This window comes from Eucyclogobius newberryi, unplaced genomic scaffold (genome assembly GCF_026437365.1).
Source record: "Eucyclogobius newberryi isolate DKJ021-1_F unplaced genomic scaffold, fEucNew1.0.hap1 SCAF_22, whole genome shotgun sequence".
Lineage (NCBI taxonomy): Eukaryota > Metazoa > Chordata > Actinopteri > Gobiiformes > Gobiidae > Eucyclogobius > Eucyclogobius newberryi.
The window spans coordinates 11368088-11386555 of NW_027315857.1; the positions used below are offsets into that span (position 1 = coordinate 11368088).

General features: G+C 38.2%; 1 protein-coding gene across 5 annotated transcripts; it reads right to left on the reverse strand.

Moving 5' to 3' along the window:
- Positions 1–663: 663 nt before the first annotated feature.
- Positions 664–18130, reverse strand: map4k2 (mitogen-activated protein kinase kinase kinase kinase 2). Of its 5 annotated transcripts, none has more exons than XM_072458541.1 (32): positions 17990–18130; positions 13474–13531; positions 13138–13228; positions 12836–12900; positions 12428–12483; positions 11456–11503; positions 11331–11373; positions 11105–11177; positions 9828–9959; positions 9633–9695; positions 9476–9557; positions 8429–8545; positions 8281–8359; positions 6143–6201; positions 5950–5999; positions 5628–5666; positions 5246–5279; positions 4603–4759; positions 4065–4237; positions 3902–3943; positions 3581–3665; positions 3157–3236; positions 2967–3027; positions 2759–2888; positions 2542–2600; positions 2343–2446; positions 2086–2257; positions 1927–1995; positions 1752–1838; positions 1619–1689; positions 1481–1536; positions 664–1222 (listed from the first exon to the last, which is right to left on the reverse strand). In XM_072458541.1, exons 1-32 carry the CDS (start codon positions 18080–18082, stop codon positions 1135–1137), a joined length of 2616 nt encoding a protein of 871 aa, XP_072314642.1. In that variant the 5' UTR covers positions 18083–18130; the 3' UTR covers positions 664–1134. The 5 variants fall into 5 exon arrangements, with proteins under 5 accessions (XP_072314642.1, XP_072314641.1, XP_072314645.1 ...); XM_072458540.1 differs by having other exon boundaries at positions 5950–6002; XM_072458544.1 differs by lacking the exon at positions 17990–18130 and adding an exon at positions 15035–15140 and having other exon boundaries at positions 5950–6002.
- Positions 18131–18468: the final 338 nt, after the last annotated feature.

Below are 18468 nucleotides of genomic sequence, written 5' to 3' on the forward strand. Positions count from 1 at the left end.
TCTTGCTGAAAGGTCATTTATTTTAAATTTAAAGATGTAGGTTCTAAATGATGAACTTTTGGTGACATTTTTTTTACAGCACCCTATAACAAGATGGTATACTTCCACTGTTATGAGTTAGAGAGATTTGCCTTTACATGTACATACATTGTACTTAATGAGGTAGCTACATTGAATTAAGATCAGTGGAATGAAGTATTACTCAGCTTTTTCACTATTTATTATAACTGAAGATTCAGATTCCCAAATAAGCACCTAACACTATATGTAATGTTGCAGATGTACAAAATAGAAGGTAATTTGATGATACTGCAATTCTGGATGAAACAGGGAAGCTACCATGTGAATTGTACTGTACTTGCCTTGTAGGTTTTCTTTCTTATGTGTTGTGTATAAAAGTAATATTTTACTGATGTAAAGTATGCTGTGGAGCACTGTAATAGCAACAGCTTTGCTGTGGATTAAAAAAAACAAAACAATAAATAAATATATACAAGTCTGGGCTGTTGATGATAGTTAATATTAGGTTAAAATATATTGTTTACAATTTTGTGGCACGCAGTGTAATTCAGGCCTTTAAACAAACAGAATGCACTGACACTCAAGTAACACAAGAATATACAATAGCCTGTAACACTAAAAGACCAGTTTACATAACAGGTATTCTTTTAGGTTATTTGGTAACAGCGGGTTTATTAATCTGGATATATTATAGTTTATCAGTGTCTGGATATAGATATCCTCGTTATTAGAAATATTACAATCAATCTAGTTTTTAGTCTCTATAGCATGAGAATACACTGGTGCGTTGTGCGCATAATAGATATAAAAGCATTAGTGCTGAGAAGAACAAATAAACAAAAAACTCTTCCCTTTAGAATGTTATAAATTCTCTTGCATACCATGAATGTTATGTCCAGGGGAATTCACACATCATGTTTCTAGTTCCAAATATCCAGTCAATCAAGCGCACAGACTCCAGTGGTAGTTGTGACTGAGCCATGATAAGCAGCTTCAGTGTTGGGCCATCACCACATAAAAGTCCAGAATGTCTCTGTGATTGCTGGTGTCTGCCACAGCTTTACAACATGAAACTGTGCAATAAACAATAAATGGATGCTAATCCCAAACATTTTAGTAGCTACTTTCATGTCCAGTTAATATGTAGAGGTTGCTCAGGGCTGAGGGGTCATCAGTTGGTGTGCTCTGGAGAATAATGTCCCTATGAAACACAAAAAGGCAGAGAAGACAAATAAAACATATTTCCCTTGGCTTTGTAATCACATTTAGTACATATTTATACAAAACTATTGTTTCTTGTGGCAATCAAAACATGAATCTTCTGTCATGTTTCTATGCAAATTGGTAAAATTGATATGAATATATGATCATGTACATCACTGGCATTACGTATTGTGAACCTCATATCGTGAACACAGCCCTACTTAATTTGAGTAAATCAAAAAAATACTTCCCATACCTGTTTGTTCCCAGGACTCTGAAAGATCGGCTCTCATCTGTAATCTCTTGTGTCACCTTAACATACAGATTACATGTTCATAGAAGCAAATTCATTAACAACAAACAACACTAGATAATTAAATAGTCCGTCACTCACTTCACCAGAATGGAAACTCTTCCCTTTGAGACCGTGCTTCCAGAAAGCCAAAACACTGTCCTGTAAACAAACTAAAAAATATATTGTCAAATTATATTGCATATAATAAAATGCATTCTTATAGACAATTTACCTAGCATTTCAATAGGGAAGTCAAATTGCATTTCTGCCGATAGTTCTTTGGATGGTTGTCCCTTCAAGTCAACAATCTTAACAATTTCTGTGAAATGAACAGTACAGTGTTTAAAATGCGGCTAAAATATTGCATCCTTGAATATTTGTCAAAATATGGAAATGTGGCCACATACTTTCTAATGAAATAAGAACTGTGTCTCTGTCAAGCTGGGTCACCTGCCCAGTCTTAAGTGCACCATAGTCTGCAGAGTGAAGAAGATACTTTTTGATGCTTTTTTTGAACAGTTGCAGCATTAAATAACAAAAGGCAAGCAAGAAGTAAGGTACCTTACCTGGTACACAGATAGGAGCACCATTGAGCTCTATGATGTCAAATGTGAGTTCCTGACCACTTTTCCCATTACTACAGTCTCTCACTCCAACACAGAGCTGAGGAAACTCATCTGTCACTACCACCAGCAGCTCAAAAATAGGTAGACTGTCTGGCAGCTTTATTGCTATATGCTAAAAGATACACAGGCTGATAAGGTTCAGGAAAGGAAAATAATAATATCAAAGTTAGTGGTTGATTATAGTGCCATCCACTGACCTTAAGATGCATGAACTTCTGCAAAGGCTCATACCACAAGAGCAAGACCAGGCCAGAAGGAAGGGCCGCGCATAGAAAAGTGCTATCTGTATAAGGGTTTCTGGCTGCAAGAGTCAAGATAAGAACATGTATTTGTCCCACCATGAGGAAATTGCAATGTGCTGTATTTAACTGGATTGTGTTGTTTTGCTTGTCTTACCTACACTACATCTTCTGCAGCCTTTAGTGTCAGGGATCTTCACTGATATGGCAAACTTTCTGCGGATGGACAGAATACAAATAATTGTTTCAAGAAAAGAAAAAGTTGTGCAAGTTACTCCGTATGCCATCAAAAAAACAAAACCATCTGCATTATACATTCAACATTGTCATTGTGTAATTAGGACCATATCAAGGTTCCACTTTTCCCCCTTTACCTGTGGCTGATCCGCTCTGTGAAGCGGTTGGTGCTAAGCGACAGGGTGCTGGGTCTCTTGTGCACATTTTCCGTGCCTTTGTGTTCAAACAGAGCCGTCAGACTGTGGGAGCAGAGCTGTGAGGACTTCCCTGCAGGACACAGCATTAAATCACTCACTGAAAATGTATTTCTGACCCAATTTACCATCTAAGAACAGCAATCATTACCAGAAACAGTCATGAGTACATTGTTCATAACGTAAAGCCATGTGCATCTTTGTGGCAGCAGCTGAAAAAGAACAGAGCACTGAGGAGTTTGTATCACAACTCTATCTTCATTATTTTATAAATAGTTTTGGAACATTTCTCCTGAAAACAGTTTTTAATTTTTGTCTTCATACTGTATTTCCAGGTATACCTTTTCTAGTGTATCTTCATGAAGTTCATTAAGGTTCAGTGTGTAAATTCCCTCTTCCGCTCCGAGTAGAAGATACTGGTCTACATAAAATACAGATAATCATATTCAATCAAATTGGGTCGGAATAAAATGCAAGTCATTCTTAATACTCCATGTGTGTGTATACCCGGTATGTTTTATAATAACTATGTCTTCATAAGCCTTAAAAAAATGTGAACAAACTTGATAATGAACTAAATTATAGGTTTGGAGTATTATCTATATAGATATTAAGCCTGAATTGTTTTTTCATAGGTTTTTCTTCATACTTTATTAAGGCTATTAAAAATGTAGTTATAACAAAGTGTCATAACCAAACCGTGGCTTTGTAATGTATTCTTACAGGGTGCAAAAATGGGGTTAAGCTGTGGTAGTGTGAGTTTACCTCTTGTTTTAGGAAAAATCCAGGTAACTGCACAATTTATTTTGAGTGGACAGCCATTGAAAACTTTGGAAAAACACGCTCCCATCTAAAGGCACAGTACAAGAAGTCAACTCCATAAAACTTTATTTTATACACATTCTACTCATCTTTTAAAAATTACACAAATTCCCATATCTTCTTTAATACAGTCATTTTATTAAGTCATTGTAATGTAATAATACTTCTTTTAATGTTAAGATTTTAGGTTATTTACGTTAAATCAAGCAAAAAATGAAATAATAATAGTTTGAAGGTTAGCATGCTGGTAGATGTCACACTTACATGGACTTGAGGGGTAGGAGGAAGTCCATGACAATCAGCTCTCTAACAAAACATGTGGATGATAAGTCACAGCAAAGCACACTTAACTCATAAAACAAATAAATTAGAGAGTTATTGTGGTTAGCAAAGAGCACACGCTTAGTATTACTTGCGTTGAACTTACAGAGTCCTCAGCTATTTTCCTCAGCGTGCTCCACTCAGCAGAAAGAGAGGTGTCTCTTTTTGGAGGCGACACTGCAATTGACTTCTTTTCTCTGGGCAGATCATCCCCTCCAGGCAGGCACGGGTCACTGCAGCGCTGTCGGATGTCCTGTGTGGCAGAGCACCGCGACAAACCTGGAAAATAAATGGTAAATGTATTAAGTTAACCAATTTTAGACGCACAAGCTTATTAAAATGCAGACCAGAATGTGTCTGTCTATCTGTCGTGACACATATTCATGTGCAATTACTGTCGTGATCACATGCAATGGTATTTATGTATTTATTTATTTATTTGTCTATGGGAGTTTTTATTTATTTATAGGAGATCTTCTACTGAAAGTGTTTTTCAGACTTCCTATAAGTGATCTGTTCTTCTGTATCTACCTCTGTATCTATCTGCGTTGCACCAATGAAATTTCCCCATGTGGGACAATAAAGGAATATCTTATCTTATCTTATCTTATCTTAGAATGAGTTCAGGTGTATTGGCCCGTTACCTGGTGAAGAGCGGCTGTCATTGTCCAAAGCCGCGTCAGGGCGCAGGGTAAAGCTTGGTCTGAGCGTCAGATCCTGGTCATCTGTGTTTGTGGGCAGAGAGCTGAACGCCGGCAGAGAGGCCGTGGTGGGGCTGAACAGGCCACTTTTCTTGCCACCCTAAACGATATCATTCGAAAAATATAAATTACATTCAGTGATGACTTTATAACCATTTTATACACACACAATTCAATTTTTTTAAGAGGCATCAAAAAAGCCAAGTCATATTAATATAAAACAATGTAATGTTTAATGAGAATGAATATAAAAGACATATCAACATAATATTCATTAGAATGGCGAGTTGTCTAAAGTATCACTACATGCTAAAACTAGCATTGAAACTCCTTTAAACAAGTATTGATACTATAAAAATTGATAATATGAAATCACGTAAAAAGGACCACAAAGACCACATGGTAACTTTTGTCTATAATATAAATAAAAAAGAGTTTTATCGTCATCGTGGTATTGAAATCGGTATCGAGAATGGAGCCGATTTCCTAGTATCGTATTCAAGTTTAAATTTGTGACAACACACAACAAACAATTAATACAATGTGACAGAAATCTTCACTCTGACCTTGTTTAATAATAACTTACGTCAGTAGAGGGCACTCTCCTAATTGTTAAACTCCTGAAAGGCAAGATAAGTACAATTAACCTTTTTTTCTTCTTCTAGCAATCAAAACTCGCTATGTCAAAAACAAACAAAAAATGCCGGCGGTGTAAATGCAGCAACAAAATCCAACTGATCACAAGGCGATAAAAAGCAAACAAAGAAGCACTAGAAGCTGAAACGGAAGCCAATGATATGATCTACTGAATCATCCCCACACCCAGCGGACACAGGAATTAGCACACCCACTGGTCACCACGAGAAGCAGTGGATTTCAGATGGCACATGGGGCATGGGGGGGTCAGGAGGGGGTCCGGGGAGGGGGGCACACTGGGGTTAGCGGCTGGAGTAGCGGCCGTGTCCTACCTCAGCTGCAGAGCTTGCTCCACACATTCCAGCAGGCTCCTGCAACAGGAAGACCTCTGTTTATGTGACTACGGGCCGGGCTCACAGCTAACAATGGGACGGGAAGGAATCAGCCCTGCAAGTACAACTTTCTCACTACTCCTGCTTGCATTGTCTGTCATCGACCCAAATTAGAAATGTGTGTGCTTTTTTCCGTTTGGATGTTATAGCTTATATAATACATAAGGGAATAAAGATCTTATATTAGAATGAAAAATACCGGACAATCATCAAATTACATTATCAACGATCATTTGTATTACATTAAAACACAGTGTCTTACGGTGAATTATCTTCATCTCCAGACAGACTCCAGTCATCGTCATAGGAACCCTGCTGAACGAACCAGCGAAATAGGTCACAATCACAACTCTTAATTTGAAGGAAAGCATAATCAAATTCACAAGTGGCTTCTTTGTGCTTGGTAAATAGAACAATAGAGGTACATGTGAATTGAAATGAATTGAATGACTCACCAAATCAGGATAGGGCTCCGTGACTTTCCGTAAAGGAGGCTTGAACTTCACCCGGTCAACTGTAACAACACACAAAAAAACAAAACAAATGATGTGTTTAACAATTTGTGAGCTTTAACAGCCACACGCAATGAAACAGGATTAGCTGCATTAAAAGCACTTAGCACGGCCTAATCAATATTGTGGGCAAACTGTGACAAACACATACTAAAGTAATTACCGGTACTAATCAAATGAACAGTGATGGGATATTGTGGCAAAGAGCAAATAAATCAAATAACTATTATAAACCAAGTTTTTATGTTATGAGGGATGGGCAATGCTTATCATTACATTACAGTAATATTTGAAATAGTAATAGTACTCTTACTTGAGCAAATGTTTTGTCTACAAGTGAGAAAAGCTTTATGACAATGTTACATGTTTGTACTTCTACTTATTGTTATATTGACAATACTCAGCTCTGGTTATGAGTATTAAAATGTATACAGCTATCCAAAACATACAGTACAATTACTACAATCAATGTTTTCAGTGCAAGTTATGTAAAATGAGAGAAAATCATATCAATTAAAATATTTCATTATCAAAGAATGTGGTGCAATCTTTATCTTTTAGTATGAAAAGTATGGGGAAAACCTGCAGAGTCTTGAATATGGTTAACAATCTTTACTCCCTTCACATAAAGTAAAAGTGTGCTCTCATATTTAACCAGTGAGTAGTGTTAGCGTCTTTTTATTTACAGTCAAACTCTGTATTCATCTCCATAATACTGTATGAATGCGCACAATGGGTCTTCAGTGAGCGGTCTTTTGTCCTGGGGGTGTGCACACATGTGGGATGGGGGCTACGTCACAGGGTGGCACCAAACATGCCACTGGTATGTGACAGTGGGACAGTGCCACTCCTATGCACTGGCCCGGGTGACTTCACTTCACTGTACGACCCGGGATGGCCTTCCACACACGAGGTCGGCAATGCACGGCTGTCCAGCTCAATTACTACACAGAATGATTAACAGTGGGCTATATTGAGTGCTAAAACGTGCCTGTAAATGTTTTGGGCGCGTATAATTGGGTCTGAAACCATAATAAAACCAGGATTAAATCAGGACTAGAACGGGACAAAGTGCATTCACACGTGTACTGGAGCGCGTTTTAGTCCCGGTTTAGCCTTGGCTGTGTCCATGTTTAGTACCAGGTTTATACCAGAACCAAACAAGGTCAAGTGTGACTTTATTGAGGTTTAGGTATAACAATAAAAGTGAATGGACTGTAAAATCAAAGAAAGAACCAAGATGCCTTTTGGAAAAATATGCTGCATATTTCTGTTCTATTTTTTTCAACAATTTCTACACTTTTCCATTTATAATTTGGCATATTATTGTAGTAGATGCATCTCAAACCTCTACACCAAATGGTGTTTTTTATTGATTCTATTCTAGTCTTTTATCTTAGGGTTGGATATTCAAAGTTTACACCTTGTGGAGCTGTGTAACTATTCTCTCACACATCAACCACAACTTCCTCCAGAAACTGAAATCTAGTCATAAACAACCCCACAAACATGTTACACCTGAACATAACTGTGACCATCAGGAAACAACTGTGCTGGTTTTACAACTGTCAATGACACGTCAAAGGAGGGGAACTGCAGGACTGTCAAATCAAACCAAATTAAGTCAAATTGTTCGAAAAATGGAAAAGATAAACATAATAATAAATACACTATTACATGTGTAATAGTGAAAAAACAAATCACGTTTTTACTGTCACTCTCCACAGATCTGAGCTGTCACCTGCTTGTCTCTGTGCCATTCTATAGAACCTTTAAGTGGTACAAAGTTAAGATCCACTTTTCTGTTCCTGTGGGAAATATGTCTCCTACATTTAACCCATCCTTCAATGCCACTGGGGCGAGAAGGACTAAACTTGCTAACAATAGAAAGGTTCATCGTTCAGCATTTTTCACCAAATTTGACCAATCTTAACCGCTGTAAGTCACATGAAAAACACAATATGTCCGAACAGCATATTTGTCATCAGTCCCATGTTCTGTCTGACAGCACCTTGAACACATTTCCTGCACCATTCCTCCTTTAGCTGCGAGTGTCCCGTGTACAGCGGCTGTGACCTTACATTGTTCCTCAGACAAGGTCCTTTCCACGGCCAGGTGCTTCCCCGCCGACTGGATCTTGTCTGGAGCCTCTTCCTCGACCTGCCAACAACAACACATTTACAAAACCGAAAGTACAAAGATGAAGTCTGGTCACAGGAGAGCTCAGACCTCCAGATCGGTCTCATCCAGGCAGTGAGAGTGGCTGCTGAAGAGCTCAGGATTACTGGCCAAGTCCAGCAGCTCAATAATCAGGTTCCTCGTCAATAGCTGGGTCACAAAAGGATGCTGCACAAACAGAGCAATTTCAAGTTTTTAATGTTTTACGCACTATACAAAATGCATTTTGCAAGAAAATACTTCAGTTTCAGTGTAGCGTCCATCAGAAATTGGTTTACCGTAATTTAAACAACAAACTCTGGTGGAAGAAGTACTCAGTTTTGTCACTAAAGTAAAAGTACAGGTGCATGTAGTAAAAAGTAGCACATAAAAAATCTACTCCGGTTAAAATTTGTATGTACCCCTTTAAGAGTAAAAAGTAAAAGTACTGTATATCACAGATTTTAAATGCAGTGATTTTGATAAACAATTGTGCCGATTCTTGGAATATGTGTATATTTTTGCTGGCTCAAAGCTGGGGCTTTACGCAGGATGTCACCATGAATATACAAAAAAGAATATCTCAACCCATATGAAAAGCATTTTCTGTTTTTTCAGTCCAGTTAAAAATGCAGTATAGAAAGTGCAGATACCTATTCTCAAATATAGTGGAGTAAAAATAAATGTGAAACTGACCACTGACCACTTTCCACCACTGGACATACTGTAATACACACTCTCTGGGCAGCACTTTTGTTTAGGGACAACATAGTAATGGCTATTAGCCATTAATGTGTGGTTCTAAAGTGTGTTGTGTTACCAGACCCTGATGTAGATAAACTGTGTTGCTGTTGTCATTAATTCATTGTTTATGTGCGATCTGGAAAGCTTTATAGCATAGTCTGGCACAATTACAGAAAGGTTCAATTAAGTGCATTGCCCCAGCTTAAATACACGTATATAGTGAAAATAAATACATGCACGCAATAGGCCAAAGCTTCCAGATCGCTGCACAATATCTACTTTCAATATCAGAAATGAAAAGCATTCATGGTATTTTCACGGACTGATCTAGGCTGTTATTAAATTTGTGACACAGGTAGGGAGTAACTGTACTACCTGCAGCAGTGTCTCAGCTGACGGCCTTTTCCGCGGATTTTTTATGAGGGCCATTTTCACAAAGCTTTGGAAGCCTGATGACCTGTACAGTGAACACAATACACTCGTAAAAAACAGTCATAAAACAGCACAGTTCCCACTAAAATAAAGGACTCACCATTTTGTTTTGTCTTTTAGCTTTGGAGGCTGGAAGTTACTCTTGGACATCAGCATTAGTGCTCTGCAACATAGTTTTAAATGTCACCGTTACATTCATACATGGTGAGATAATGTGCATGCCAGTTGGGAGTTTCACAAGTGTCCACTGCTCACTGTTGGGGGGTTTAATATATTTGGGTGTGTGTTGACTAACCTCATTGGGTGGAGGTCAAACATGGGGGGCTGCAGCTCTGCCAGCTCGATGGCTGTGATGCCCACGGCCCAGATGTCACACAAGTGGTTGTACCCGCCCTTCTTCTCCACCGCAGCCACCTCCGGAGCCATCCTGAAGAGGTCACCATGGTTCAACAACTAGAACACTTACTTTAAAGGAGACATTATGCTCTATCAACTTTAATGAGCTTTTATCCGTGTTATAATGGCGTTTCCTCATCATTACTGCATGCAAAGTTGTATTTTGATTGATTCCTGCATGTTTGAGTGATCCTGTACTGTCCTATAACTGTCCAGTTTTCACCTACCTGACAAGACTGAGAATGACACATCTAGAGTTCTAAAATGTTGCATAGACATTTTTCTAAAACCAAAAATATACATGATAATCTGCTGCTTGCTATGGTGAAATGTCATTATTTTCAGTTCTGCCGTTTGAACAGGAAGTCTATGGACTCATTCTATTAATAAGCTGTTTCAGATCAATATTGTTAAACAAAATGTTAAATGATGATCTACTTATGCTTTGGTTAGTTCAATACTAAAAGCATAGTATGTTTAAGTTAAGTCTATGTCTATTTTTATTTCTCATTGGGGTTTCTGTGATACCAAGTCAGCGTTATTTAAATTTTAACAATAGTTTTTCTATTTACACTTGTGCATCATAATATTAATCAAATTATAGAATATTACAAGTTCTTTAGAAGTTTAGCATTTAAAAGAGTTAATTTGTACTGAAATATTGGGTGCTCTGAGACATTTGCACCAAAATACTAAATAAATGACATCATAGGTTTATATTACAAACATATATAGTAACAAAACATAAAAAGGCAACACACCCATTGACAGGCTGCCACACTCACACTGACATGATCCAATGGTGGGATAATAAAGTTGAAATTATTTTTTGTTAGTAAAGACCTAAATGCAGTGATTTATGCTTCAAATGAAACTGGGACTTCACGTCCCTTTTTATTTCTGCGAATCATTTCATAATCTTCATCAACAGTTCAAACAGTTCGAAAATGCTTTGGATGAAGAAGAATGAAAAAAAAGCCCCCAGGCAGCACAAAAAAAATCTTAATGAGCTTGTTTCAACAAGTCGATGAACCAGAACCATTAAAAAGATTTCACAGCACTGTTTATATTATGAATGTGTTACAAAAAATATATCTCTAATTGTGCAAAAGAACAGAATGGATATAATAAGGGGGAAATAGAGCTATGTTACTTATATAACCATATTAATCTTACCAGTATGGTGTTCCTATAAAAGACTTTCTCTTGGCCACAGAAGCACTGATCTCTGCAGCTACACCAAAGTCGGCTGAGACAAAAATGTATGATAAAAAGACACAGACAAATCAGAAAGTGTTGATTCATAGTTGAAGGTCAAATACAGAACAGTATGCACAGTTCAAAAGTATCATAGCACAACTTTAAGATCTGTGTGTCCCTGCTGTGTCCTGTCTGCACTGACCCAGTTTCACGTCTCCTCGATCTGTCAGTAGGATGTTGGCGCCCTGCACAGAAAAACAAGCACATTGTAGTAAAAGAAAAAAATGACATTATCCAGTTTTTTGAAGTACAGTATATGTATTTTACCTTGATGTCTCGATGCATTTTGCCTGTTTCATGAAGATGGTACAAGCCCTGTACGAAGGCAAAAATGCAAATGTTAAACTGGTCATTGTCGAGTTCTTATTAGCGCTTTAGGAATATTAGGGAACAAAATGGAAGGTTTTCTTGACATTTGATGACTAAAATTCTAAAAAAATTCTGTAAAATGTATAATCAAAGGAACAAATGTAATCAAGCTTCTTTATAATTGACATTTCTTGTATTTTACATCGACAACTGATAACCAGTGGGTGAGAGAAAACTGGTAACACACTATAACTATAATAACTCCACATTAATTAGCCTTAATAAAACTTCATAAATGAAAAAGTCATTAATTAAGAAAGATTCACGTTTAGGAACTACCCAAATAATATCCTAATCCTGATTCCCAAACCTAACCCCTAATTTAAGTAGTTACTAGCCTGAATCATTCCTAACGAACTATTTGTTCATTATGAATGAAGTTTTATTCATGCTTATTAAGGCCAATTAAGATTTAATTGTTATAAAAATTGGTAAAGAAAAACTTGGAGGAGAATGTATACCATTTCAAAGGGCCGACCACAAAGACAGGATTAAATAAGTATTGAAAATCTGAGGGTTTGAAGACAATTAAATAGATTTTATCCCAGTCCCAACAAAGGCCTTAAAAAAACAGGATAAGCTTCAGATCTCAAAACCCAATAAAAGCTGTTTCTTCCGGCTGCAGTTAAGTAATGCACGTAAACACTACTGGATCTGCTACCTCAGTAGATGCATATTTAGTAGCAAAATGCTCTGTTTCAGCATTTTACTGCAGCCTGCTGTCATAGCAGCACTATTTACCTCCAGTGTGGACTATATTTAAATGTCTGGCAAGCTTAAGCACCACTGTATTTAGGTATAAAAATAACACGAGTCATATTGTCAACAGATTGCAGAAAAGTGCTTAGAAACCCGACAAAGAACCTTTACCTGAAGAGTTTCTCGGCACACAAATGCTATCTGCTTCTCTTTTAATGGACCTGTCACTGCAAAAAGAAAACCACACTGATGAATAAATCACAGTTAAGTAGAAAAAGCCCCGAGGTACGGGTCAAAAAGAGACAAATGCTCTTTCAGATTTAAACCACAAAGTCTTTTACTTCAGCTAATTACATGTCTTTCACTGGCAAACTGACAAACACAGCCTTTGAAGAACTTTGAAGGCTAAAACATTGTCTGCAAGCTTGAAAGGCTAGTTAAAACAACAACAATAACTTAGGCAGACAGTACAATTACATAAATAAATTGGTTCTTATAATAATTCCTTGTGTGTGGGCCTCTTTGTAAAAAAGTTACATTATTTATGTTTTGAGACTAATTGAATTTGTGTTGACGTACGATGGTAAATATCTTGTAGGGATCCTCCTCCGCAATACTCCATGCAGATCCACAATTTTGTGTTCCTTAAAAGAGAAACAGAACAGACGTAAAACAGATTCAGCAAAATACAACATCAGTTATTACGTTGATTATGTAAAGTTTGAGAGGAATGACGCAGCGTAGGCTAAACTCCACATATCTCTTCCAGATGTCTGAACAACATTAGACATTCTTCCATTTGTATTGTATTATGTGGCACAATTTTAACCAACTGATTTGTGTATTTATTTACTTATTATTTTGGGTTTCGATTTACGGACCTGTGGTAGCTGCCAAAATAAGCCACAATGTTTTTGTGTTTGCACTCTTTCATCATGGTGATCTCCTGCTGGATGGACGTGATGTCATCTCCTAGACACACAAGTTCAGTCAGAGTCAAACCTTCAGCCACACATACATTGTACATGCATTACAGATATGTATATGTATGTATATATTTAGAAAATCTTAGACACAATATTTCTTCTAAAATGTGTTTCGCAACTAAGGAATGTCCCCAAAGATCTTCATTACAGGGCCTGGACTAGCAAAGTGGGGCAGATGTTTCAGGAAATAGCAGTTGTTTGCTTGTTGTTTGTCACTTGACTGGAGCATACCTGGGTCCAGCTTGACAATCTTGATCGCTGCCAGTCCAGATGTCCTGATGTTACGAGCCTTGAAAAAAGAGAAGGAAATAATGTAGAATAAATATGTTTTAGTTAAGGGTGCACGGTGGCAAAGCGCTCTTGCCTCCCAAGAAGGAGATCGTGGGTTCTCTCGGTTCTCCGGCTTCCTCTCTCCGTTCAAAGACATGCATGTGTTAGGCAAAATTGGTGACTCTAAATTGGCCCTTGTGAATGAATGTGAGAGTGAATGTATGTCTGTGATGTCTATGTCTCTGTGTTAACCCTGCGACGAGTTGGCCACTGTCCAGGGTGTACCCCGCCCGCCTAAGGCCCGAAGTCACTGGGATAGGCTCCAGTCACCCGTGACCCCGAAAGGGAACAAGCGGTAGAAAATGGATGGATGGATGGATGTTTTAGTTATTTAATTGGCAATGTTTCAAGAATATTTGGTCCGACTGTAGGTTGAAGATATTCCAATTAGGAACATCAACATTATTTGGTTAATTGATAATTGTGATTATTCAAGTCACAATATCTTTTTAAATCTATAGTCCAAACGTGCTTTTCATCTGGGTGTTTGCATTACATATATTTTGTCATTATTTTGTCATTCAGAAAGTTATATTTCATAAAGTTGGTCGCAAAATTGGTGAATAGTAACTTGTTAGACGGAGGGAATGAAAGAAAATTCAAGATTTCACTATAATGTGGTCATGATCTCAGTAAAAGCGAATAATTGTGAAATCGTGTTGTTTTTTCTCACAATAATCATACAATAATCGTTACATACTGTACATAAATCCAATCATGAAAAACCAGTCATTATCATCCGGATATTGTCTTAAGAAAGCCATGGATTATCAAGATAATTTACTGCTTGGCATTTATTTTATGGACTCTACAAGTTTTTGCTGACTATTGCAGAGTGTCTAAGATGAAAACCTGACTGGCGTTTTGCCATAGATCTTCCATCAAGATTGGAAAACCTGGGCATATCTCCAACTCCTATCTCCCAACAACAAGGGTCTATAATTAGGTTGAGCCGGTGTCTTCCCTTACATTTAACCTTCCTCTGATTCACAACACAGACACATATTAGACCAGTCTGTTTTCTACAGATAACAACTGATAAGAATTCCCAGAAACAACAACAAAGGGATATTATTGCATATCCATGTACAATTCAAGTATTAAGGAAAGTATGGATTTCAGAATTGATTGATGAACCAGAGAACTGTCCTTTTGGTTCTAGTTTTAGCCCAGTTTAGTCCAGAAGTGCACTCGGTTTGGTCCTGGTGTAATCAAGATCTAGTCCAAGATCAGATTGAAAGATTTACGCAACATAAAATGCAAAACGATTGTACAATATTGAAAAACATGAATACAATCCTTGGACGGAATCATGTTAAAATGTGGATGTAGCATTAATCGTTTTTACAGTTGTTACCGCCGTCATTCTTCCTGTGAACATCAGTCATCTCCATTCACCCGGGCCCTTGACGTCACACGTCCACAACAAACAAAACGACGGCTAATCAGACGCACTGCTCACCTCAAAACAATCTGTGTAGCCGCATTTACTTCCTGTTTTCTTTCCTGTCCCTGCACCGTGTTTCCTGTGACTACCCAGAAAGTTATGTCTCCAATGGGTTCTGCGTGAAGCGGAGCCTGAAATAACACCAGGTTTACATGTGCGCGATGTGGGAAGGAAGTTTTACTGTTCTTTGATCAAATGCCCAAATATCATATCAGATAGATCAACCCTGGATGATCTGAAATAAATCTGTGTGCATACAAACGGAATATAAAGCCTCATTTTAGGGGAGAACCAAATGTAGAATAAGGTGTAACAGTTGAAAACAGCTATAATACGGAAGCAGACAGACAGCGTGTGCCTGTCCCATACCTGGATAGATAAAAAGAATTGTGTCAGAAAGAGCAAGTAAACTAATTTGTATTTATATGAAGTGCAGGTGTTTTTAGGGCTAAAAAACATGCATTCTTACAGTGAGTGGGGTCACCTTTCCACAGATCTCACCTGTAACTAGCTTGCTTGTCTCAATGAAGCAAAGAAAGGGTACAGTAGCATCTTCAGGGAGACGAGCTGGTGGCGGATTCTCCACCAGAAAAGTGACATTGTGCACCTTTAACCAAACTGTGTTGTAACCGATAGATAATTGACGGTAATTTGGTAAACAAATGTACGTTTTTTTACATCTTTAATTAATGGCAAGTAGCAATGTCACAATATCAAATTGAGTGTTACGATTATTGTGAGAAAAAACATTACGATTCAACGATTATTCATGATGATTGAGTGAAAACAGTGACAATAAAAAATAAGATAAATATGACAAAAACAGCCAGATTAAAAATCTGTTTGCATTTAAGTCTATTTTTTGGATGATAGATTGAACTAAAAAGACTTAATTTTGCTTCTAAATTTGTAACCTAATAATCTTGACATACCTATTGGCAAGTCATATCGGTCCTCCAAAATATTGAAAACAATTCAAGAAAATCACTGCAAACGTGTCCTTTAACTCTTCCTCCAGGTGAAATAATATCAAAACAAGAACCGAAACATAAGCTTGTTCAAAAAGGCAACAAGCGCGCTACAAAGCAACTAGAACGGTGGTAAAGAATATTTTGCCTTGCACATGACACTATTTCCTGACTAAAAAGACAAACATCTGCATTTTCAGTCACAACAGCCGCACAGGTGCACAAAGGCAAGATACAGTCCTCCAGAAACTACTACTGTATTAAACCACTCTACATTCCCCAATATAATATAAATAAAATAGAAGAGTGTAGGACACACACACACACACACACACACACGCACACGCACACGCACACGCACACGCACGTCAGTCAGTACAAGTGGGCTCTCAGTGAAGCTCTCAGGCCTCTTCATCACAAGGGGTCTCCACTGTAGGCCCACTCAGTCACATGTCCATCACCGCAGCAGCAGTGGGAAGTCAATGTGCAATTGTCCGATAAGTTACACTGCTTTCCCCCACAAATCTATCCTTAAATCTATTGTTTCACCGCAACAATTGTCAAGGCCAACGCTGCAGGGTCATGCATTTGCAAGCACGGTGTTATTCTGTAAGTGATGAAGTTACTACAGAGTGTACAAGTAGCACACTATGAGATGTATTCTGTATAAATGTGTTTTATTTCACCAAATAGTACCACAATTTGTGACTTCACGTTAAGGTTTTATAATCCTCGTTTGTTCTGTCATTAGAAACACGGCAGGGACAGAAATTACAGTTCAAAGCAGTAACAACCCTGAGAATGTGTCAGTTTTCCTATTGAATTATCATTTTTTCTTTTTAATATCAGCATTATTATACCAACAGTTCTGACCTTTTTGTCGTTAGCATTAGACTCAATGATACAACTCTAATATAAAAGGAAGAAGGCAACATCAACATTCACATAAAGCCCCTCATCACAATCAAGTGCAAGGTCAAGTGCTTCAGCGTTACTGTGGCAACATGTACATAAGTAACGATAGCGCCAACCTTGAATATTAGAGGTAAATAAATGATTATGAACATTATGGTTGTGGCAGCCTGAGCTGCCTGAGCACTCTCTAAGCTTTGTCTCACATTCTGATCTGGTTTAGACAAAGAAACCAGTTTTCTATATTGGTATTTTATCCATTATTACTATTATGCTTTCCCCAAAAATATGCTGAATTAACTACAAATCACATTTTAACGCTGATTAGGGCTGCAACTAACAATTATTTTAGTAGTCGACTAGTGAAATGATTATTTCTATTGAACTTTGAGACTTTTACATACATAATAAACCAAATAAAAGTTGAATTATGGTGACTGAAGGCTTCTAGATAGAACAAATAAAGCATTTTATTGAAACAAATCTGAAATTGGTTATTGTTTTTTAATATTTTGATTTAATAATGCCCATTTCTTTGTCATAAAAACAATTATATATGCGCTCTACGGTCTGTATAGTCCAGATAACAATTACAATAATCAAAATACAACTGCAAATGAATCTCATAGTCGCTGTCCTAATTCAGAATATTACATTTCACAGTCTTTTAAAATCTCCCTGAAAAGTCCCCCTGGTAAGTGCTCTGTCCGTGCACCCCTGCTTGGCAAACACTGCATTGGGCTCAGAGATAAAAGAGCTCAGTGACTTTAACGAGTTAGTTTAAGACGGCAAAACAATGCAAATGTGGTGCAGGAATGGATGCACACAGGATGTTTGCACCCTGACGACCTCTGCGTGTTCTCGTGCCGCAACAGGCTGAGCTTCTAAAGGCCAATTCAATTAAAATGAATTACAATCAATCTAGTTTATTCAATTTCACTCGGTAAATCTTTTGAGCTCATCCAGGCTTTTTTGGCAACAACACAAAAGCCTCCCTGACAATGAAGTTCAGTGTAGAGTATATTTTGTTCATGATCTAACACGTCCCCCAGAGCGCTGTCTTTTGTCCCCCTCCCACATCAGCACCCACCTTGAAAACATCTCCATAGGTGCCGCAGCCGATACGATGGATCAGCTCGTAGTCATCCAGAGGGTCCAGGAACGACACCCCTATCCCGTCCATGTCTGCGCTGTGGTCCAGGCGCGGGGGTCTCCTCTTCTCCTCACTCGTACATCCCCGGGCAGCGCAGTGGTGACCCCGCTGGAGACGAACGCGAGGACCCCGGGAGAGATGGTGGTGGTGGTGATCAGGCACGGCACAGGGCGCACGTCACTCCCGCACAAGAGGCGCAATCCACGGGGGACAACAGAAGCACGCGCACCACGGCTAAACAAAAGTCTGAACTGGCGCTAGAGTCCAGTGCGCATGCGCAAACGCCTCCCACACTGTAAAAAATGTGCCCTGTTCATCCTCAGTGCTCCAGGTGACGAAGGGGACAATACAACAAAGGGCTCCTGGCTCCAGAGCAATGTCGCAGTTTTAACTTTCCACACAGGATAAGAGTTCTT

What these genes read in the sequence shown, in the direction of transcription:
- map4k2 (XM_072458540.1), bottom strand. Translation starts at nt 18,082, where the DNA reads ATGGACGGGATAGGGGTGTCGTTCCTGGACCCTCTGGATGACTACGAG. An exon ending in GGAGATGAAGATAATTCACC is followed by an intron (nt 5,667 to 5,949) that starts GTAAGACACTGT and finishes TTCCTGTTGCAG; the next exon opens with GAGCCTGCTGGAATGTGTGG. An exon ending in GATTTTTCCTAAAACAAGAG is followed by an intron (nt 3,237 to 3,580) that starts GTAAACTCACAC and finishes TATTTTATGTAG; the next exon opens with ACCAGTATCTTCTACTCGGA.